Raw genomic sequence first — 24,271 nt, 5'->3', positions numbered from 1 at the left:
GAATCTTCTTTTTTGAAAATAGGCAGGAACAGTAAAGACAGAGGTGGCAGAGTGGCCTTCACTTGAAAGGGAGAACTGAAGGTGATAAATGCACTAAGGGATGCGTGTGTGTGAATCATTTCCAGATATTCAAAGTGTGCAAGGAAGTAAATTGTGTAGGTTTATGCAATGGGCCATGATGAGGGTAATGGGCTGGTATTGAAATAAATGAATGAAGATAGAGGAGAAATGTTAGAAATACTCATTGTCTTGGAGAGAAAAAAAGATGTATTCAGGACTGAAAGGGAGTGTTCATCCACCCTGGTGTGCTAGTGTAATTTTTGGGTTTGCTCTAATTCTGTTTTCACAGAGATCTCTGAGGACACAGGGAAGAACCTTTTGCCATCGGACAGTGCAGAGCACAGCGGGGACCCCAAGCCTGCTCCAGCCGATCCGAGCGCTGCCCGGGAGGACTCTGGCTTCCTGTGCTGGAAGAAGGGCTGTAGCCAGGTGTTCAAGAGCTCAGCAGCCCTGCAGACACACTTCAACGACGTCCACGCCAAGCGGCCTCAGCTGCCGGTCTCTGACCGCCACGTCTACAAGTACCGCTGCAACCAGTGCAGCCTGGCCTTCAAAACCATTGAGAAGCTGCAGCTCCACTCCCAGTACCATGTCATCCGGGCAGCCACCATGTGCTGCCTCTGTCAGCGCAGCTTCCGAACCTTCCAGGCCCTGAAGAAGCACCTGGAAACCAGCCACCTAGAGCTGAGCGAGGCTGACATTCAGCAGCTGTATGGTGGTCTCTTGGTCAACGGAGACCTCCTTGCTATGGGCGACCCTTCACTTGCAGAGGACCACACAATAATAGTTGAGGAAGATAAGGAGGAGGAGAGCGACCTGGAAGATAAGCAGAGCCCGACAGGCAGCGATTCTGGTTCCGTGCAGGAGGACTCTGGCTCAGAACCAAAAAGGGCCTTACCCTTCAGGAAGGGCCCTAACTTCACTATGGAGAAATTCCTAGATCCGTCTCGCCCATACAAATGCACAGTCTGCAAGGAATCCTTCACACAGAAGAACATTCTCCTGGTCCATTACAATTCCGTTTCTCATCTGCATAAACTGAAACGAGCCCTCCAAGAGTCTGCTACTGGGCAACCTGAGCCAACCAGCAGCCCAGACAACAAACCTTTCAAGTGTAACACCTGCAATGTGGCCTACAGCCAGAGCTCAACCCTGGAGATCCACATGAGGTCTGTCCTGCACCAGACCAAGGCTCGCGCGGCCAAGCTGGAGGCGGCAGGCGGCAGCAGCAATGGGGCTGGCAACGGCAGCAGCAGCGGCCTCTCCTTGGGTTCGTCCACACCGAGCCCCGTGAGTGCCAGCAACAGCAATGCTTTTGCAACCACCAGCACGAGCACTTCAGGCACCACTCCTATTCCCAGCCTGCTCAACCAGGTGTCCAGCGACAGCGTGGGAATTCCTCCGTTGGGTAACCCTGTAAGCACTAACATCTCCTCCCCTTCGGAGCCCAAAGAGGTGAACCGCAAGAAACTGGCAGACATGATTGCATCCAGGCAGCAGCAGCAGCAGCAGCAGCAACAGCAGCAACAAGCCCAAACCTTGGCACAGGCACAGGCACAGGTCCAGGCCCACCTGCAGCAGGAGCTGCAGCAGCAAGCTGCTCTCCTGCAGTCCCAGCTCTTCAACCCAGCACTTTTGCCGCACTTTCCGATGACCACCGAGACCCTTCTGCAGCTGCAGCAGCAGCAGCATCTTCTGTTCCCATTCTACATCCCCAGTGCCGAGTTCCAGCTCAATCCAGAAGTCAGCTTGCCTGTCACCAGCGGTGCACTGACATTGACTGGGACGGGTCCAACTTTGCTGGAGGACCTGAAGGCACAAGTTCAGCTCCCTCAGCAGAGCCATCCACAGCTCTTGCAGCAGCAGCAAGGTCAGCTGTCATTATCACAACCCCACTCCGTCCTGTTACAGCAGAGCCAGCACCCAGAGAAGAAGAATAAATCCATAGTGAAGGAGAAAGATAAAGAAACCCCACGGGAAAGGGAAAGCACAGAGAGGGGGGACAATAATGTAACATTGAAGGAGTCTCTGCCTGATAACTTAAAGCTCAAAGAGAAGAAGGACTTTGTGCCAGGCAGCAGTTCAGAGCCCTCCATCCTGCCCCCACGGATCGCCTCTGATGCAAGGGGCAACGCCACCAAAGCCTTGCTGGAAAACTTTGGCTTTGAGCTGGTCATTCAGTACAACGAGAACAAGCAAAAGGTGCAGAAGAAAAATGGGAAGACAGACCAAGGTGAGAACTTGGAAAAGCTGGAGTGCGATACGTGCGGCAAGTTATTCTCAAACATCCTCATCCTGAAGAGCCACCAAGAGCACGTTCACCAACATTACTTTCCCTTTAAGCAGTTGGAGAAATTTGCCAAACAGTACAGAGAACACTATGACAAACTGTACCCACTGCGGCCTCAGACCCCCGAGCCACCACCCCCACCTCCACCCCCCCCCCCTCCGCTCCCTCCAGCTCCTCCTCAGCCGGCTGCTGCTCCTGCCATCCCTACTTCTGCCCCACCAATTACCTCTCCCACGATTGCACCAGCCCAGCCATCTGTGCCACTCACCCAGCTCTCCATGCCCATGGAGCTCCCCATCTTCTCACCACTCATGATGCAAACCATGCCCCTGCAGACGTTACCCGCGCAGCTGCCGCCCCAGCTGGGCCCTGTAGATCCCCTGCCCGCCGACTTGGCCCAGTTGTACCAGCATCAGCTGAACCCCAGCCTTCTCCAGCAGCAGCAGAACAAGAGGCCACGGACACGGATCACCGATGACCAGCTCAGAGTCCTTCGGCAATATTTTGACATTAACAATTCCCCAAGTGAGGAACAGATCAAAGAGATGGCAGACAAATCCGGATTGCCCCAGAAAGTGATCAAGCACTGGTTCAGAAACACCCTGTTCAAGGAGCGCCAGCGTAACAAGGACTCCCCATACAACTTCAGCAACCCTCCCATTACTAGCCTGGAAGAGCTAAAGATAGACTCACGGCCTCCTTCTCCAGAGCCTCAAAAGCAGGAGTACTGGGGAAGCAAGCGGTCCTCTCGGACACGCTTTACTGACTACCAGCTCAGAGTCCTGCAGGACTTCTTTGATGCCAATGCTTACCCAAAGGACGATGAATTTGAGCAGCTTTCTAACTTGCTGAACCTCCCAACGCGTGTTATAGTGGTGTGGTTCCAGAATGCCCGTCAGAAAGCTAGGAAAAACTATGAAAATCAGGGAGAAGGCAAAGATGGGGAGCGACGCGAGCTCACAAACGACAGGTACATTAGAACAAGCAACTTGAACTACCAGTGCAAAAAATGCAGTCTGGTCTTTCAGCGCATTTTTGATCTCATTAAACACCAGAAAAAGCTTTGTTACAAAGATGAGGATGAGGATGGACAGGATGATAGCCAGAATGAAGACTCTATGGATGCAATGGAGCTCTTGACTCCAACCAGTTCCTCCTGCAGCACACCAATGCCCTCACAAGCTTACAGCACACCTACATCTTCAGCCAACACAACCTCCTCAGCTTTTCTGCAGCTCACAGCAGAGGCAGATGATTCCTCCACCTTTAGTTCTAAAGTAGAACCTACAGATGAGAAACCAAAGCAGTCTGAACCTCCAAGTACACAGCAAAACCAAACCCAAGAGAAGCAAGTGCAACCAAAGCAAGAGTCTCAGCAGCAACAGGACCAAGGAGAACAAAAGACAAGTTCAGCACACCAAAAGATTTCACAGTTATCCTCCCCCTCCTCACTGCAGCAGCCACCTCCTCCCCCTCAGCCCCCTCAGTGCTCCTTGTCACAGTCAAGCCCAAGTCCATCTCAGCTCTCACACCTCTCCCTCAAACCCATTCACACCTCCACCCCTCAGCAGCTGGCAAACCTACCTCCTCAATTAATCCCGTACCAGTGTGACCAGTGCAAACTGGCATTTCCTTCCTTCGAGCATTGGCAGGAGCATCAGCAGCTCCATTTCCTGAGTGCACAGAACCAGTTTATCCACCCCCCATTCCTGGACAGAACGCTGGATATGCCGTTCATGCTTTTTGATCCCAGTAATCCACTACTGGCGAGCCAGCTGCTGTCTGGAACGTTACCACAGATTCCAGCAAGCTCGGCCACCTCACCATCAACTCCAACATCCACCATGAACACGCTGAAGAGAAAGCTGGAGGAGAAGGCCAGCGCAAGCCCTGGAGAGAATGACAGTGGGACTGGGGGAGAAGAACCCCAAAGGGATAAACGTCTAAGGACAACCATTACCCCCGAGCAGCTAGAAATTCTGTACCAGAAATATTTGCTTGACTCCAACCCTACACGGAAGATGCTGGATCACATTGCACATGAAGTGGGCTTGAAGAAGCGGGTGGTGCAGGTTTGGTTCCAGAACACCCGTGCACGGGAGAGGAAAGGGCAGTTCAGAGCTGTGGGGCCGGCCCAAGCCCACAGAAGGTGTCCCTTCTGCCGAGCTCTCTTTAAAGCAAAGACAGCTCTGGAAGCTCATATCCGATCCCGGCACTGGCATGAGGCCAAGCGAGCTGGGTACAACCTGACACTGTCTGCTATGCTTCTGGACTGCGACGGGGGACTTCAGATGAAGGGAGACATCTTTGATGGAGCCAGCTTTTCCCACATGCCACCAACTAGCAGTGACGGACAGAGTGTTCCCCTCTCCCCCGTGAACAAGAGCATGGAACTGTCACCTCGAACTCTGCTGAGTCCATCCTCCATTAAGGTGGAAGGGATTGAAGACTTCGAGAGTCCATCCATGTCCTCAGTCAATCTGAGCTTTGACCAGACAAAGTTGGACAACGATGACTGCTCTTCTGTCAACACCGCGATCACAGACACCACCACAGGAGACGAAGGCAATGCAGACAACGATAGTGCAACAGGGATTGCAACCGAAACCAAATCCACATCGGGACCCAGTGAAGGTCTGACAAAAGCTGCCATGATAGCAATGTCTGAATACGAAGATCGTCTGTCTTCTGGCCTGGTCAGCCCAGCTCCCAGCTTTTACAGCAAAGAGTACGACAATGAAGGTACCGTGGACTACAGTGAAACCTCCAGCCTTGCAGACCCCTGCTCACCCAGCCCTGGCGCAAGTGGTTCAGCCAGCAAGTCTGGCGAGAGCGGGGACCGGCCCGGACAGAAACGCTTTCGCACTCAGATGACTAATCTCCAGCTCAAGGTTCTTAAGTCATGCTTTAATGACTACAGGACACCAACCATGCTGGAGTGTGAGGTCCTGGGCAATGACATTGGACTGCCAAAGAGAGTTGTTCAGGTCTGGTTCCAGAATGCAAGGGCGAAGGAGAAGAAGTCAAAACTCAGCATGGCCAAGCATTTTGGTATAAACCAAACAAGTTACGAGGGACCCAAAACAGAGTGCACTTTGTGTGGCATCAAGTACAGCGCTCGGCTGTCTGTACGTGACCATATCTTCTCTCAACAGCATATCTCCAAAGTTAAAGAAACCATTGGAAGCCAGTTGGATAAGGAAAAGGAGTATTTCGACCCAGCTACTGTACGTCAGTTGATGGCTCAGCAGGAGCTGGACCGGATCAAAAAAGCCAATGAGGTTCTTGGTCTGGCAGCTCAACAGCAGGGCATGTTTGACAACACCCCCCTGCAAGCTCTGAACCTTCCTGCTGCGTACCCAGCGCTCCAGGGCATCCCTCCAGTCTTACTCCCAGGCCTCAACAGCCCATCCTTACCCAGCTTCACTCCATCCAACACAGGTGGGTACAGGTGTTATCCTGCTCAGACACACTTGGCACATCTCTAGCACAAGCAGTCGTTCCCTCGGAATGACTGATAACAAGATTCCCAGCCCATTAGTCCAGCATGTTGACTTCATGAATAAGCAGCAGGTATTTTATCTTTAATTCCTCAACTCAGGTTTTCTAGCAATAGTCTGAACTAGAGCAATGTCTAGACATGCTGCATGTCTCTATGTGTTACCACAGACTAGAAATCCTGAAACATCTCCAAGGAAGTTGAGAATAGAGGATTTATCCAACGGAACAGAAGGACTAATGTGCTGAACACATTGCTCATTATTCATTTCTTTTTGATATTAAATTAGGTTTATGTGGTCCCATCCCAGGTGTTCGAAAGTCCAAACTCTTTCTAGGGAAAGCTATGGTGTGCCTGGTAGCATTGGTGACAGACCTGCGGAGAATTTTTATGTGTCCCTGTGGTGACCTCCAGGACAAATCCCAGTGCAGTGAGGATGGGTTTTGAGTGATGAATGGACATGACCTGAAAGTACCTTCTCAACAAACAACAGTGTAGTTGAAGGTCAAATCTAGTTTGTATTTTAATAAGATTTTTTGTAACAATGCTACCTAAAAAGGAAATTTGGCGTAGTCCTTTGGGTGGCCTAATCTCAAATACTGGACTTTATCTTTTGAGGATGCTCCTTTCCCTTGTTCCTGGTGGATAGGTGGAAAGTCTAAGCCATGTAGCAAACACTGGCAGTGGAAGGTGCAGGTCAGTTACCAGCAGTGACCTAGAAAACGTGATCCAAAGGCCTTGTTTCACTGCGTCTGAAGGGCCCCTGTGCATGGCAAGGATTTTCATGCCACCCGCCTGTTCTCACCACAGATCTTATTTCAGAGCACTCGGACAGGAGCATCTCTTCAGTGAATCATATTGTCACCCTATTGCAGGTTGCTCTGCACTGTTTTCTTAATGCCCTACATTTATAACAACAACTAAAATTACTTTTTTGCACTTCAGTCTGTATTGTTGCTTTTGTTTTTCTCTGAAGCACAGGATGTGTCCTGAGGAGATGGGACTGCATCTGATGAATCTTAAACGCTGTCATTGACTGCCTAGACAGGACTGAGCTGTTTAGAAAGTCAAACAGACTATTTGTGTCCTTTAGATAAAGCTCCAAAGGTCAGGCCATGGCAGCTCCGGGCCTGTCAGAGCAGATAAGGCCATGCATCCAAGAACACTATGAATTACCTGCTGCTCCTGCACTTGAACCTCTGAGGAACATTCAGCTGGGGAACATCCATTTCAATGGTGTCCATCCATAATGTGCCCTTATCCGAGATATCCGGGGCTGCTGTGTGGAGCCTCACTCTGTACCTGTCCTGCCGTCACAGATCACTGTAGTCCCAGCACCATGTCAGGAACAGACGCAGGTTTCAGAAGGGTTTGGATCAGACATGACTGAACCCTCCCAGCTCCGGCCGCCCTCCTCCCAGACCTCCTGTGGCTCCTTGGAGGTACAACCTAAAATAAAAGTCGCCATGCCTCCACGGCTGGTTCCAGGCTCTGCCACTGGTCCTGCTCAGGCTGTTCCCTGAGCAGCCCCTGCCACAGTGGTGAGACTCAGGTTCGTCGGGGAAAGGTTGGCTTTTACTCACAGGTTTTGCAGCAGGTGGATCCTGGAGCAGATTCCTGCTCCAGAGCTGGGAGCAGACAAGGCTGTGCCAGCAGGACTTTGGAGCTTTGTTTCTGGGGTTGGTTTTTTTCCCAGAATGGCATTGAGGGACTTTCCAAGCAAAACGTTCCTCTTTAGGAGCACGTTTGGCAGCTGCAGCAGCTGTGACTAATGGAGGTGACTCCGGGAGCTGCACACGTCTTGCCCCTAACCACCGTCAGCTGTGAGAGCAGAAATAGGCACCAGGGACAGTGTTGTTACTGGCTATTCTTGCTGTTGGGAAGAGGGACAGGCTTCTCATTCCAACATTAATCCATCTCCTTAATGAGGAAGCATCACAGTGCTTTTAATTCTACCCAAAACTCAATGCTCATGCCCAGGGGGAATGTCTGAACACCACATAAACTCTGGAATTGCTCAGAAGCTGAGTGCCCAGAGCGTCTGACATTGGAAGGGGTTGCATCAGAGGTTTATGGATTCATGAACACCAGTCTAATAAGGACAAAATAACTCTGGTCTAGCCTGTTCAGTCCCCAGTTGCCATGACCAGGACTTCCCAGTCTGGGGGGGGTGTGGCAATACCAAGCATTCCCACCCTTTGGTGTAGAACCATTAGAGCAGATCCTGACATCAGTGTTAACCATTTGGGAATTTCAGAGGAGTCAGTAGAACATCAGCTGTGCTGGGCATCCCAGGCGCTGGTGGGTGTCCCCATCAGAGACACTGCGGTCAGTGCCACTGGGCAGCACAGCCAAGGCAGCCGCAGGCGGTGGGGGCCGAGGGGGCACATCCCCATGGCACAGGGCCTGTGGAGCGGCACAGGAACCATTCTCCAGAGCAGGAGGGAGCAGGGATGGGCTCTCCAACCTGCACTGTGGCAATGCAGCAGCTCGGGCTTGTTGGTGCCCTCATGCAGTGGAGACAGATGCTTCGGAGTGGTTGTGGGGTGGCCTGGGCTCACCCTCATGGTTTCTGCCTGCCCAGAATTCAGTGACTTCTCACCTTTCTTTCTCCCTCTTGCAGCTTTAACTTCTCCCAAACCCAACCTGATGGGCCTGCCCAGCACAAGCGTCCCTTCACCTGGCCTCCCCACCTCTGGATTACCAAATAAGCAGCCCCCGGCCGCGCTGAGCTCGCCCACCCCGGCACAAGCCACAGCAGCCGTGGCCCCACAGCAACCTCCGGCGACGACCCCACAGCCACAGCCGCAGCAGCCGCCCCCACCGCAGCGCAAGGAGAAGGAGAGCGAGAAGGCAAAAGAGAAGGAGAAGGCACCCAAGGGGAAGGGGGACCCCCTGCCAGGGCCCAAGAAGGAGAAGGGGGAGGCGCCGGCGGGCGCCCTTGCGGCCCCACTGCCTGCCATGGAGTATGCGGTGGAACCCACCCAGCTCCAGGCGCTGCAGGCCGCCCTGAATTCAGACCCCACCACCTTGCTGACGAGCCAGTTCCTTCCCTACTTCGTCCCCGGCTTTTCCCCCTACTACGCCCCGCAGATCCCTGGCGCCCTGCAGAGCGGGTACCTGCAGCCCATGTATGGGATGGAGGGGCTGTTCCCCTACAGCCCCGCGCTGTCGCAGGCACTGCTGGGGCTGTCGCCCGGCTCGCTGCTGCAGCAGTACCAGCAATACCAGCAGAGTCTGCAGGAGGCATTGCAGCAGCAGCAGCGGCAGCAGCAGCAGCAGCAACAGCAGAAAGCGCAGCAGCCCAAAGGAAGCCAAACCCCCGTCCCCACGGGGGCTGCCACCCCGGACAAAGACCCTGCCAAAGAACCCCCCAAGCAAGAGGAGCAGAAGAATGCACCCCGCGAGGTGTCCCCCCTCCTGCCCAAACCCCAAGAAGAGCCCGAAGCAGAAGGCAAGGGCGCGGACTCCCTCTGCGACCCTTTCATCGTCCCGAAGGTGCAGTACAAGCTGGTCTGCCGCAAGTGCCAGGCGTGCTTTGGTGACCAGGAGGCGGCCAGCGACCACCTGAAGTCCCTCTGCTTCTTCGGCCAGTCCGTGGCGAACCTGCATGAGATGGTGCTTCACGTGCCCACCGGCAGCGGCCAGGGCAGCGGCTCGTACCAGTGCGTGGCGTGCGAGAGCACGGTGTGTGGGGACGAAGCCCTCAGTCAGCATCTCGAGTCAGCCCCGCACAAACACCGAACAATCACAAGAGCAGCAAGAAACGCCAAAGAGCACCCCAGTCTATTACCTCACTCTGCCTGCCCCCCCGACCCCAGCACCGCATCTACCTCGCAGTCGGCCGCTCACTCAAACGACAGCCCCCCGCCCCCCCGGCCCCCCCCGGCTTCCCCCCACGCCTCCAGAAAGCCCTGGCCCCCGGCAGCCCCCCGCGCCCCGCCGGGGAAGCCGCCACCACCGCCTTTCCCTCCTCTCTCCTCATCTTCAACGGTTACCTCAAGTTCATGCAGCACCTCAGGGGTTCAGCCCTCGATGCCAACAGACGACTATTCGGAGGAGTCTGACACGGATCTTAGCCAAAAGTCAGATGGACCGGCGAGCCCGGCGGAGGGGCCCCGGGACCCCGGCTGCCCTAAGGACAGTGGTCTAGCTAGCGTAGGAATGGACACCTTCAGATTGTAAGCTTTGAAGATGAACAATGAAAATGAATTTAAATAAAAAAGTTAATAACAAACCAATTTCAAAAATAGACTAACTGCAATTCCAAAGCTTCTAACCAAAAAAAAAAGAAAAAAGAAAAAAAGAAAAAACGTGGGTTGTTTTCCCATATAACGATGCCGGTGGGTTTTACATTTCTTTTTTCCTTTCCTTTTAATAAAATAAAACTTTGAAAAAGAAAAAAAAAATCTGTTACATTTGTCCTCTCGAAGGTACTGTTGGTCTGGGAGACGAAGGCCCGTGCTGCCTCCTCGCGCCTGCGGAGCTCGCGCCCCTGTACATTGCCCCTGTCCGATCCCCCGTCAATAGCACAGCAGAGCCCGGCAGCGCTGTATGGGAAAGCAGCCCACCTGGAGACAGTTTTAAATTTCTTGCTATCTTAGCATTCAGATACCAATGGCTTGCTAAAAGAAAAAAGAAATGTAATGTCTTTTTATTCTCAGGTCAATCGCTCACACTTTGTTCTGTTTTCAGAATCATTGTTTTATATATATATATATATATATAAAATTTCTTTCGTTTGTTTTGGGGTTTTTGTTTTGTTTTGTTTTTGTTCCAGAAAAGGATTTTTTTTCTTTCTTTTTTTTTTTTTTTTTTTTATTTTAAATGGGCAGAAAGTATTTAAGAGAAAAACAATGTGAACTGCTTTAGCTTTTCGGGGATTTTAAGGGTAGCTTTTCTGCTGAAGCCAATTCCAAGGGGAAAAGTTAAGCACTCCCACTTTTCAGAAAAAAAAACCCACACAGAGAGTGTTGAGGACTCGGAGCTTAAAAAAAAAAAGTTTTAAAACAACTGACTTTCTGTATTTATGATAGATATGACCATTTTTGGTGTTGAGTAGATTGTTGCATTGGAAATGAACTGAAGCAGTATGGTAGATTTAAAAGAAAAAACCCTTTTGTGTACATTTAGCTTTTGTATGGTCCAGCTGACGGCTTCTCATTTGATGTTGTCTTGTTCATTCCTAGCCAGATAGATTGCGATCCATCGACTCGCCTGAGCTTTTCTCCCCTTTGTACCTTTATCCCCATCCCCATCCTGTAATCTTCCACTTATGGTCGCTACCTTCATTTCTTAGAGGGTGGTTGCATAATTATTTTATAAAAACTAAAGAAAGAAGTTCAAAGGGTTTTGGGGGTCAGTAGGATCCCTTGCAGAATATTTTTTGTTGGGGGTTTGAAACTTTTTAAGGCGTATACATACGATTTACCTATGTCTGTTACCCTTGTGCACTTATTTTGTTCTTATTTTCCATTTCTCTTTTTTTTTTCTCTTCCCCTCTTCCTTTCCTCATTTTGTAAATGCTTCAAAGACTCTGTTCCTGACCTCTGAGCATCGGTTCTGTTTGTGTAATTAGGCTGCACTCTGTTCCTTCTTTTGAAAAAAAAAAAAAAGGTTTTGTTACATTTTTTTTCTCTAAAGAAAATTCATGCTTTAAATAAAAATCCAAAGACATACCCTTCACCACTGGTGCAGAATGAGCAAAAAGGATTCTTTTTACTTGAGAATTTGTTTCTGATTTAAACAAACAAGTCTAAGTTTAAATAAAGAATAAAAAAAGTACCCAGGTTGTTATCTGTGCTTCTTCTGCAAGCAGAGAGACAACTCTTAGCGAGCACCCAGCGCACCCCTGGCAGGTTTCTCTTTCCAAGTTCTCTCCATGGCAGCAGCGGGTGCCGGGCTCAGGGATGCCCAGAGCCCCCCGGCCTCCTCCGGGCACCCGGGCACACCTCGGCCCAGACTTTGAAAGGAAAACTTTGTGCTGCTAAAATGTAGATTTTGGAGATGTAGATGCTTTGCTGTTCCCTTCCGTAACCAAATGCCAACAGAAAAAACCTCCTTCTCCCCCCCGTTTCCTCTGCCCTCGAAAGCGCGAAAGCCTTCTCCCACCATCGTCATCCTCCTCCTGCTTCAAAAGGGAACTTGGAAGACTGTGAATGCAGGTTCCTCCCACCGCCTCCGGCCGCTCCTTCCCGGGCCGAACCCACTCGCTGCCTCCGCGAGAGACTGGAGTATCCGAGAGACGAGCGCGGGTTTCTAGCGGGACACTTATATTTTTATGGAATTTTGGTTTTAGTTCGATGAAAGACTAGATCCTGAACAGTTGTACATATTTCTAGGGTAATGCACATATTCCTTTTTTAATTGTTTTTTAAGTAGTCGATACTAAAGCGCGAACCACCGGATGTTCCTCCCAGGACCCAGCTGTAGCACAAGGTGTCAAAACCGGAACCACGTACCCACGGAGCATTTGCTGTTTTAACAAACTGTTTTCTTTAACAGAAGTTCTTGTATTTCTCCCCGTGTTTGAGATGAACATTTTTTAAATTCTAAAGTTGTACAGTTTTTTGTTTTCCATTATTTTATCTTGTTTGTAATTCTATGAAATATATATATATATATTTTTTGCCATTTAACTGTTGTATGTTACTCTGTCTGTATCATATAGAAATTTTTTTGTTTGTTTTGTTTTGGATTCTCTCTGTGATGCCAGTTCCCAGTTTAACACGAGCTTTATCTGTCCAATTCCGCAAGGTCTCTTTTGGAAATCCTTTTGTTTTGTCTTGTTTCGGTTTTTTAATTATATTGCTTGGTCATAGTGCAATTTCTCTCTCCTCCTTCCCCCTCCTCCTTCCCACCCACTAAAAGGTTTTATAAATTCATTTTCTTGTATTTTTTCTAAATGTTTCTAGAGACTTTTCAGTGCGAGGTTGCCTCCTCCTCTTGCCTGGGGCCAATGAGGGGACCCCACGGCCCCGCTGGGATCCCCAGCCCTGCCAGCGCCGGCCTCGCGCTCGCAGAGCCCCAACACCCACCCCGGGGGGCTGCGGGAGCGACGTCAGCACGCGGGAGCCCCTGCGTGACCCCCAGCCCACGCGTGGCCTTCCCAGTGAGCGACAGAGAGGGGCCGGGCTGGGCATGAGGAAAACACTTCAAACTTAGCATTGAGCGGGTTTCTTTTTTATTTTTAATAAAAAGCTTTTTTAAGTGGTGAAGATGGCCAAAGTTTCATACAATTGAGAATAAAGAGAGGCGTCAGGGGTGTGTGGGGCCGCCCGGGGCTGGCAGGGGACAAGGGGGGCGGACACAGCCGGCACGCTCGCTGAAATATATTTTGCTTTAAGAAAAAAATTAAACTTTTAAATGGAAGCAGAAATTGGGGTTGGTTGGTTGGTTGGTTGGTTGGTCGGTTGGTTGGTTGGTTGGTCGGTCAGTTGGTCGGCACTGATACTGCCCACTGTGAAACAAAGCTTTGACTATTTTTTCGTTTTTATTTGGGGGGGCAAGTTTGGGTAGAACAGAAAGCATAAATGAGGTGAAGAGGGTTATGAACAGCCTTTGCAATGTACAAAAACTAGAGCAAGTGAAACCAAAAATGATGTTCTTGGTGTTTTTCTATACTGTAGTCTTGTTAGCTTTTTTGTTACTGTAACAATGCTGATCTCGAACTGTACCAAAATACATGAGACTGACAGAAACAAACCACATGGAACTTTCAAAACTTTAAAAAACTGTCACAAAAGACTTTGTTGTCATAGTTGAGTTGACTGTAGATGGTAATTGAATATACTCCTTTGGAACTATTTCATCACGTATGTTTCCTGCTCATTGTGATACATTAAAAAAAAATGAGCAAAAGCTCTCGTCTCGATGTCCCGCGTGTGCGGTGCCGGGTCCGTGTCGGGTGGGTGTGTGCCACGTGGCACGGTGTGACATGGCATGGCATGGCTCAGCTGGGCACACGCACTGCCCCACACAGGTGGGCACCGCCACAGAGCTGCATGTCTGCACGTGTCCTCATGCACTGCTGGTGTGCACACACCAGCACACGTGTGTCTGTGTCCCTCCACACGTGGGTGTCCAGCTGCCCATCAGGGTGACAGCATCTGGGCTGATGCTGCACATTCCTGTTCCAATGGAAGCAATGAGCCAAGCAACGCCATCCATACTGTGGCTTTGGGATGCTCTGCGTGTGTAAAGGACGTTACAAGTGCAGTTAATTTTATGAAATGATTGCAAAAGGATTCTGGGCACGGTGCTGTAATGAATGGTTCAAGGGAAAGCGCAATGCCTTCATGGTCATCCTGAAACCTGTAAACTAAAATTACATCTGTTCCCTTCTGCTGATAAACCGAAAGGAGATGCAGGTAAGTAGGCAAATGGTGACTCCCTGCGCTCCCTCTGCAGCAGGGAGGGAACCCACAGGGACTGCTGAGTGTTCAGTACACAGTTCTCTTGCCAAAAATTGCCCCTTGCAGCAGAAAATGCTTGAAATTCATTAATAGGGACCACATCCATCCAAAAGGAGTCGCAGGGGCCACCACTCATCTCTAATTTATAACTGCAGCAATAAATAATTTACATCCACCATGGCAGGTGAGGCGAGTGTCTGCCCAGTGTGGGTGTCCTCAGTGCTGCCGCCAGGACAGCGAGGGGCTTCCTCCCCCACCATGGGAGCAGGGGCTGAGCTCCAGAGTGTCCAGCAGAGCAGAGGGCATGGGGAGGAAATCTGGCAGCTCCCCAGGTTGCAGAGTGTTCTTTGGTTAACACTTGTTCTGACTCAACCTCCACAAGCCATGAATTACAAAGTCAAGTGGGTCAAAATCGCCAAGCCCCCTGTGACTCCAGATGCTCTGGCATACCCAACCCAGCCCCTGCCCAAGAGCAGCCTCAAAAAGAGAGACCCTGTCCTGCGGGTGACCGGGGTGGCAGGGGCAAGTACACCTGGACACGCTGTGGCTCAAGGACTCCAAAACTTGCTTCTGGCCAGGCTGCCCAGTCCAGTCCCTGGCTTGGGCACTGTTCTTCTGGCGTGAGCCTAAACAGACTGGGATCTGGATTGTCTCTCAGCTGGTTGGGTTTTTTTTAATGGGAAAACTCCATCCTGCCTTTTCCACAGGTGGACGGGACTGCAGTGGTAACGGGGTCACCAGCGTGACCCTCCCACCACCAGTGTTTGCACTGCACTGCGTTAACGTCACTGCTGTTCCTAGACCAGCCGTTTTGTAAGTTTATTATATAACGTTGCTATTTATTCCTGGGTTGAATTCCAGTGTAAAACAGCTACGCTTGAGGAAGTGCCTCGTTAATGTTTAGGAAGGTGTAAATGGCCTCGAGTAGCTGCACAAGCTGCAAACTAAAAACCTCTGCATGAGCCTCCTGCTCAGAGCAGCCCATCCATGGGAATTGTGCAAACCTCTGACAGGAATAAAAAGGTTTTTCCATGCTGTGATTCTGGTAAGTGGAGGCTGGGAGTCATTTTTAATGACCTTTCATTGCCATCACCTCAAAGAGATTCAGCTCTCACTAGTGTACTCGTACAGACCAAAAAAATGCATATTCATACAACCAGAGCAGGACCTGCCTTGCCAGTGGATTTGGAGCGGCGTTTCTGCCTGGAAGGTCCCGGGGAGCTCGGCCCTGGCACAGCACGGAGGCTGCAGCAATGTCGCTCCTGCAGCTGGGTCCCCTCTGAGCCAGGCAGGGACCCACACTCACACCTTGACTAAACGGTATTGGGAGGTTGCTGAGAGCTAACACAGACAGATGTGATGGGAAACTGCCACCAGGCCCGGGCTCTGCCAGCAGTGGCAAAGGGTTAACTCCATCAGCGCTTAAACGCCAATGTGGAGCCGGTTCTCTCCTCCAAGCTCGTTAACAAGGTACACCTGATGATCTAAAGCACTAGAGAGTCATTTTAATTAACGCTCTGCCAGAGGGGATGTGGTGAAGACACTGATTTCACTCCAATGACTTTCTATTTTGGTGTATTGCAGAATCGGTGTGTTAGTCCCCGGGCTGACGTGAGCTAATCCAGCCGCCACTGTGTGGGCACAGCCACCGCTCAGCTCTGCGGGGCAGCTCAGCGTCAGGCGCTGGCACCATCCATAGGTCAAGGTCACAGCCCCTCAGAGGGCTGTGTGGGGCTGACTCCAGTGCCTCATCCCCAGCAGGACCTGGCTATTTGTCCTCAAACCACTGGCAGGGCACAGGTGGCAACAGGTTGGCAGCACCACAGAAATGACAGACACAGCCCTGCAGCCACGGGGGCCCTTCCACACAGGACCACGCGGCTGAGGGCACCCGTCTCTGCCCACTGTCCCTCCCCAAGGGATGGCACCGCCCGAGCCATGAAGGAGCCTCAGCGAACAGGGCTCCAGGTCTTCCACGGCCTCTGCGGTGATGGAGGAGAGACTTCACACTGAGCCCCAGAGAACAGACAGCGGTACCTATAAATGGTATTGTGCTGTTGCTTAGATGGGAGCATGATGTTACTTAATTAATGTTTTAATACCCTAGGCATCTTCTGTGCCGTATAATTCATATCGATTCGGCTGTGAGCATGTTCAGTTAAAAAGACTCTCTTTCCTAAGCAAACTTTCAATTATATTGAATTGTCACAGCGAAAAAGGGTCTTTTCTCAGCATGGGGGAGGGGGGCTCTGTGCCAAACCGCTGCTGGCCAGGATGACCACACACGTGCACACATATACACGTGTACACACACACATGTGCACACGTGCTGCATACATACACACGTGCACACGCATGGTGCCCACACCCTCCTGCCCCAGCACTTCCACCCTCTCTGAGACACCAGTGCCACCCCAGCATGGGTGGCTGCAGTGGTGGGTCAGTGGGGTTGGCCCCTGCTGCAGCCAAGGCACAGAGCTGGGCACACCAGGGAGGTCAAGGGAAGCCAATGCCAAATCAGAATTGGCAGAAAATTATCATTAGGGCACAGGGAAGGCAAAGCTCCTCTTCCCCCCACAATCACATTGATGTGGTGTGGAATACTGAGTGTTTTGGCAGAGCAGCACCTGTTCTTTTTTAAGCAGCAATTCAGTGTCTGTTGAGTCATGCCATGTCCCTCCTGCTCCAGCAGCACCCATGATCAGCAGCAGGACAGAGGGACATGGGACGTGACCAGCCTTGCCACGTGTGCTTTGGCCCTGCCATGCACCAGTGAGTGGCAGCTGGAAGGGGTCTGCCTGTGTGCCTGTGGCCAGGAAAGGCCACGGAGACAGACACAGGAGCAAGACCATGAATTGCCTTGCCCCATCCTTGCTGGGCTTTGTGGGGCTGGGACTTAGCTCTCGGCAGGCAGGCAATTTGTGGAAGGACACCTGCAAAGGTCCTCCATTCCAGGGCAGGTTTGCTGTCGCACGGAAAGGTCCCTGGCACACAGTGGGTTGCCCCGATCGCCTTGTGGCCTTCCTGCCCAGACTGCGCAAGGCAAAGCAGACCTCGGGCCTCTGCTCCCGGGGAGGCGTGTCCCCTTCTCACAGAGAGGTGGAGACAAGGTGGAAACACATGTCCGCACGCTGCCACCGGCCCGCTCCAAAGCGCAGGATCTGGCTCTGTGCCTGGCAGTGGCCCCCTCACCCTGCGGGACTGTGGGGAGGTCGCGGGGTGAGCGGCGGCAAAGCGACCCCGGTTCATCTCTGCGACGATGCCTCGGCACCTCCGGGATGGGCTCAGCACACCCCGGCGCCAGGGACCTGCGCTCAAGCAGCCCCCAGGGGAGCAGCGCAGAAACGTGATGGCAAAATTTTTGAGGATACGTTTGCTCTCAGCAATAGAAAAGCACCTTGGCGTTCCGGAAGGATAAAAGGAGCAGAGCCACGGTGTGTCCGCTCAGCCGCGCGTGTCGTGGCAGCGGGGAGCTGCCAGCTCTGTCACCAGCTCCTGCCACGGCGCCGCAGCCCTCGGGGCCACCCCTCGTCCCCCAGCCCTGCTAAGTCTGTCATCCCCAGAATGCGGGGAAAAGAAGGCTGCTCCCCCACAGGCTGTCCTCTACCAGGGAGGCTTTATCGAGGATTTCTGTCTGGTTTGGTTTTTTTTTTTTTAATAATGAGGCAAAGATAAAAATTCTGTATTTTCATTACTCCCCATTTTCACAGCCCGCTGAACAAAAACACAAAGCGCTTCTCCCGCTGCCCCTTGCTCCCCGGCCCTGCCTCTTTCTCCCATGGAGTTCAATTAAAGAAAGGCGAAAATTGAAGCTGTTGTACGCAAGGCGATTGCAACATGCATATTTGATTTTTATGATGGATCTAAATTGCTGAATAAGGCCGTGGAACAAAGGGAGACTGCGGCTTCCTGCCCATCACAGCCAGGCAGCCACTGCAGAACAAAAGCGCCAGCCATTAGGGGCTCAGCGGGGAGACACATTATATAAATGACTTTGTTTCTCTGCCCCTTCCCCCCCACGGGGGCTCGGACGGGGCTGGGGGCTGCTGATTCCACATCCCGGGGAGAGCAGGCGGCGGACGCGGAGCCTTCATTGAGGCACAGGGCGGCTACGGGAGCCCAGCGCGCCCAGCACACGCGGCGGCCACGCCGAGGCCGGGGCCAGCCTGACCCCCGGCTCCTGCCCCTGGCAGGATGCAGGTGAGCCAGCATCGCCGGGGCTGGGGTACAGCCTGACCCCTGTCTCCTTGCCACTGGTCGGTTTTGGAGGAGCTGCCATCAGACCAAGGTGGCCCTCGCACAAAGGGAATGCCCCTCGGGCATTTGGTGACACATCCTTTAACAGCACCCTTTGCAGCCCAGGCTGTGTGGCAAGTGACACTCAGGAGTTGGGGCAGCAGCAGCACCATGCGAGGACACCTGGGAAAGGCCAGCCCGGACTGCCCCGATGGCCCCACTGACATCCTCGCTGTGGGAAGCAGGGCCCACAGCCCACCAAGCCAGGGGTGCTGGGCACTAGCAGCAGGGGGGCTGCACCCACGGGGACCTGCAGCTCTGCTCCCCGCTCGCAGGACCTGCCGGCTGTGTTCAGGGAAGGGTGTTTGTCAGGGAGGCTTCGGGCAGAAGATCTGTGATTCCTCAGTCTGCAACGGAAGGTGCTTGACAAGGGTGGGATCTGGTTAGGATCAGACCAGGTCGGCAGTGGGTTTCCCACTGGCTTTTGAAGCTGCTGCAGCGGAGTGCTGGGCCATGCTCCATGGACAGTGTTTCTGCACAGGTGTGCACTGACACTCTTTGGTGGTGTGGAGGCAACCCTCCACAATGCGCCTGAGTATTGCCAAGATGTCCCTGTGTCCTGGTACACCCCCAGCTGTCCATAGTTGCAATGCCTGTGCACAATGGGCACGTGGCTGCCCCTCACACCTGTCCCACCTCAGCGTGATCCCAGGGTGCCCTGGAAGGATCCCAGCCCCAGCCTGTGTGTCACGGCCAGCGGCTGTGGAACACTCACTCAAGCCAAGGCAGACACGAGAGGCTCCCCGAGTCCTGTGGGCACAGCAGAGCCTGGCCTATGTCACGCTGGTGTCCTTGAGGTCTCGGGAATGGCACTGCCCGGCTGAAGGGGACAGGCTCAGGGCTTGGCTGGCGCTGGCTCTCATCCAGCTGTGTGAGCTGCCCTGGCCATGCCTGGGGATGCCGGGGGCTGCTCCAGCTCATCCCCTTCTGCTGAAAATGTAACGAATCGCTGGAGAAAAACCACCAGCCAGACTGAACATGTTTTCATTCTCTAATGCATCCCCGAGGTCCTCTGCCCGGCATCTCCCCCTCTGTGCTGCACCGCGAATTGCATCCTTCAGGAATAGTGTCCTAAAGGATCTTCCCAACCCCCTCCCTGTGCTCTACAGAGCGGGAAGGAATGTGGCACGTGCCACCTTGCCAGTGGTGATGGCCGTGCCGAGCAGCCAGTGTGCTGGGGGGCAGTAGGCACTGAGAGCCCACAGCCCCATTTCCACCCACCACAGCCCCACATCCCACCATCCACAGCACCGCTCACCACTACCTGCTACCGACAAAGTGGCTGGAGGGGACTGTGCCAAGGTTTTGCTGGGAGAGCCTTGGCAAGACACAGTAAGGGAACAGGGCACCTCGGGAAGATGTCCCAAATGGAATCCTGGGCTGGCTTGGGAGGAGGTGCAGTTGTGGGGGAGACTGTGGAAAAGCTGGGAGCAGCCTGAGATCTGGCAGGGATGTGTTCAGCTCTTTAAAGTTTGATTTCCATGACCTTTTTACTGCTGGCTGCTGCTCCCCTGGTGCCACTCCCAGCACTGACTGGGGCAGGTTGTGTTTTCCCTGCTAAGGAGCTAAACTGAGATGCTGTGTGTAAGAAATGGGAAGTGACAAGATATGACCGAAGCATTGGAAATCAATCCAAACTAAATGTGCTTCTTAACTATAAGTGAACAGTTGAAAACAATCCTCTTTTATAGCCATGGAGATAAATACTCTGTTTTTATTAGGAAAAAATTGCTTTGGACTGAATAAAGTCGTTTGATTAACAAGTCAAAGCAGATGGTTTATTGATGTTTCAGAAAGGAGTTTACAAGGTCTAGTGAAAAAAGAGCCCCAGCTCTGAATTAACAAATTACCCGGGTATGTGGGACATTGACAGTTCACTGCTAATAGATTTATGGGCTGCTGCTTGGGTGTTTCATCCCCATTTGGTTTATTATGATAAAATATTGGGGCAGGGGTAACCTATAGCCTCCCTGCAATATACTGTATCGACCCCTGACCCTGGGAGCCTGACAGCAAACCTATATATTAGATTCTTAATTTGTCTTAATCTAACAGGATCGGCCTCCGTGCTGTAATTATTTTCCAAAGGCGATGGTGTGAGTGTGTGTGAGCACTGCAGGTGAAGGTGGATCACTTTGTCTATTGCACTGGACATACAGTTCAACTGCTGAGGACTGAAGAGATCACAGCAGGAATGAGATAGGAGCATCAGTGTCCCGTGAAACAGGACATGACATTGAGAAGTAACAAAATTCCCAGGTGCTGTAAATTAACCCCATAAACCAATTTATGGGAAGGCCCTGGCAGCACCTGGAAATACTCAACGATCATGGCTGGCAATGCGAGGACTTGAAGAAATGGGGCCACAGAGCTGATCCTTTTTCAATAAACTTATGGAACTTACGGCAACAGCCTCGAAGCCCATGGACATGGCTTCCCACCAGACCGCCATGACCTGCAGGTGGGCAGAGGGACCATGGCTGACGCAGGCAGCTTTGAATCCACAGCAGCTGAGGCTGTGCGTGTGACATTTCAGGATTCAAATGCAGTAATTGCACGCTCCTGTGTCAGAGCAGCAGCGCAAGCCAGCAGCTCTGGCATGGGCACTGTCACCTGTCCCCCTGGGGGGTAACCACTGGCTGTAGTTACAGGCCGGCCTCAGCACTCAGAGCAGTGGAACCGGGGAAGCTCTGCTCATCCCTGCTCTCAGGTAACAGCCACTGACCCCTAAGAAGATGCGCAGGTTTCCACCACCCTCAGCCCCAAATAACACACCATGGGGGCAGCACCAGCCATGCCACCATGGCCTGGGTGCAGCATGGGGCTCAGCCCTGCCAGGCAAAATGTTGGTGACGAGAAGCAGGAGACGGTCTCTAAACTTGCCTCCATTGAAGAAGCAATCACTTCTGAGGAGCTTGTGTGAAACCTTTGCTTCCTCCTTCTACTTTTTAAACATCACCTCCTAAGGGCACAGGAGCAGCAATTACTAAACGTCAGAAGTCAAGCAGGTAAGGCAAAGGCTGACTTGGCTGAGCAGGGATCTTCTCTTGGAAATAAGGTGAAAAAGGAAGGTGTATGCCCAGTGGAAGCAAGGTCAAATGGCATGAGAAGAATACCGAGATGCTGCTCACCACTGTAGGGAGAAAATTTGTGTGGCCAAAGCTGCCAGAAATGTGGGGGAGAATAAAAAGATTTTTTTTCAAATATATCAATGGCAATAGGCAGTGTGGAAATAACATCAGCAGTAATAACATCAGTAGAAATAACAGGATGAGGCTGGTCATCTCATAAACAGGGACAGAGACAAGACAGAGGTGTTTAATGCTTTCTTTGCCTCTGTCTTCAACACAGATGACGGATCAAGGGGGTCTCAGTGCCCTGAACTGGAGGACTATGACTGCGAGAATGGTCAACTCCCAGTTGACCTTGAGGAGGAGCAGGCACTGATCTCGCTCTCAGTGACCAATGACAGGACCCAAGGGAACTGCTGGAGCTGTGGCAGGGGAGGTTTAGGCTGAATATTAGGAAAAGGTTCTTCATTCAGAAGGTGGTTGGGTACTGGAACAGGCTCCTCAGGGAAGTGGTCACAGCACCAAGGCTAACAGAGCTCAATAAGCATTTGGACAACACTCTCAGGCACATGATGTGATTCTGAAGGTGTCCTGCACAGGGCCAGGAGTTGGGCTCAGGGATCCTGATGGGTCTGTTCAACTCAGCATATTCTGTGATTCTATGACTGTGATTCCTTCTCTTCATTACTGTATCAGCTCACACACAGCAGCTCTGGTGGCTGAGTGCACTCACTCACCTGAGCTGCCGCAGCTGCTCCTTCAGAGAGATGATGAGGGCATGCTGTACCTTGGGACTTCCCTTTTTTGTGCCCAAGGGGTGTAGTTGTGGTGCCTGGGTTTAGAATCAGAGATGCCCTGGCAGACCACACCACAGTCCGTGCCTGCTCCCCTGTTCTGAGCCTACCAGGCACCGTCCTGTGCGTCCCACCAGGCTGGGGCAGAGGCAGGGCTGACCCCCAAAATAGCCGCAGGGCGCAACGGGGCAGACGCTCCGGAGCCAGGGGCTGTCCTAATCCCCCGCCCCAGTGGGCTCGGCAGTGTCTGTGCGCGCCCGAGGATGACGCGGTGATGAATGGGGAACAAATGTGTCTTTTATTGCTTCCAGTGCACACAGGCGTTTTCTCTCTCTTTTTTAGAGGGGCTGTCAGACCACTGGAAACAGGAACTCCCATGATTTGTTCTGCAGCCATTTCCCTTTCTCTTCTGTAATAGCATCTGCAGAAATGATTTAAAGAGCTGAAGGCAATTTAGTGTCTTTTTACCTCTCTCCCCACACTTCCTATGAGTTCACCAGGTACCCTCTAGATGAACTAATCCTACTGCAAAATATTATTTCTGGGCTTTATTCCTCTAATTAATTAACTGTCTGCAGCTTTATTTACCAGGTTCTGGATTAACTCTGAGACCAGTGACTATCCAGAGCTGCTGCTTGCTCCAGCGCTGTCTGTTTATCTTTTCTTTGTAGAGGAGGGGCTCCAATATATACAAACTGTCCCGAGGCTTAGCAGATATTCCAGGGAATCACAGGACTGTATCTCATCTTCTCCAGTAATTAGTTACTGTCTCACACCTCAGAGGAATCACAGCAAACTTTCTTCCAATGTGCCATCGCTCCCCAGGAAGCAGAAGGAAAATGAAAATATCATTTTAATATTTTAATAGTTGACATTACAATTTTAATCTCATCCCAAATGCAGGAGCACTGGAGTGGGCACCTTCTTGCTCTCTACAGCTACCTGACAGGAGGTTGGAGACAGGTGGGGATTGGTCTCTTCTCCCAGCTCACAAGTGACAGGACAAGAGGAAATGGCCTCAAGTTGAGCCAGGGGAGGTTCAGTTGGATATTAGGGATTTTTTTTTTCACAGAAAGGCTTGTAAAGCCCTGGCACAGTCTGCCCAGAGAAGTTGTGGAATCACCATCCATGGAAGTGTTCAAAAAACATATGGATGTGGCATCTGGGGACTTGGTTCAGTGGTGAACATGATAGTGGTGCTGGACTGACAGTTGGACTTGGTGACCTTAAAGGTCTTTTCCAACTTTAATAATGCTGTGATTCTAAGCTGTCATAGCTGTGAGCACAGGTACCACAAATGGGCTCCACCTGTAACCTCTCAAGGGACTGCTCAGCTCCAGCACATCTAGGCATCCTTTCCACAGCTGGATTAACACCACAAGTGAGTTTGTGTACCCAGCACTCTTTAATGGGGAGCGAAGGCCCATGGAGTGTGCACAAGGGAGCAGCCAGCTCCAGAGTTTTCTCTCTAACTCCTCCAGCACTCTCGGGAGTTCTGCATCCTCCCTCCCTGCTCTCCTGGCCGCAGGTGCCACTGTGGCTACTCAGCCTGGCCTCTGGGCTCAGCCATTCCACAGTGGGAGAGGCTCCATTGGCTCCAGAGCAGGGGGAGCTTTGCTACTGGAACTGCTCTTGGAGGGCTCAGGTTTAACAAAGGTTCCCAGCACGTGCCTTGGATACAGCTCTGGGGCTGTACAAAGAGGTTCTGCTTCCCACCTTGGCTGACCGAGTAGTGATGGTCACAGCTTGGAGTGCCTCTCATGGGCTGTCAGCACCACATCTGCCCCGCTTGAGGTTGGACCAGCAGGACTCCACACCTGCAGGATCGCTGTGTCTGGTGAGGGGAC

The 24,271-nt window shown here is 52.0% G+C and overlaps 1 protein-coding gene across 4 annotated transcripts in view; it reads left to right on the top strand.

The window, feature by feature from the left end:
* The window catches only part of ZFHX3 (zinc finger homeobox 3), a 129,110-nt gene extending 115,448 nt beyond the window's left edge, over positions 1 to 13,662 (top strand). For all 4 annotated transcript variants that reach the window (XM_027684934.1, XM_027684935.1, XM_027684936.1 and 1 more), the window contains 2 exons: positions 350 to 5,791; positions 8,473 to 13,662. In XM_027684934.1, the coding sequence (XP_027540735.1) occupies positions 350 to 5,791; positions 8,473 to 10,034 (7,004 nt within the window). In that variant the 3' untranslated portion in view covers positions 10,035 to 13,662. The remainder of the gene's footprint in view (positions 1 to 349; positions 5,792 to 8,472) is intronic.
* The last annotated feature ends 10,609 nt before the right edge of the window (positions 13,663 to 24,271 follow it).

Source organism: Neopelma chrysocephalum, unplaced genomic scaffold, assembly GCF_003984885.1.
Source record: "Neopelma chrysocephalum unplaced genomic scaffold, ASM398488v2 Primary Assembly neopelma1_68, whole genome shotgun sequence".
NCBI lineage: Eukaryota > Metazoa > Chordata > Aves > Passeriformes > Pipridae > Neopelma > Neopelma chrysocephalum.
The sequence above is the reverse complement of the archived record's forward strand: the minus strand, read 5'-3'. Positions and strand labels throughout refer to the sequence as shown.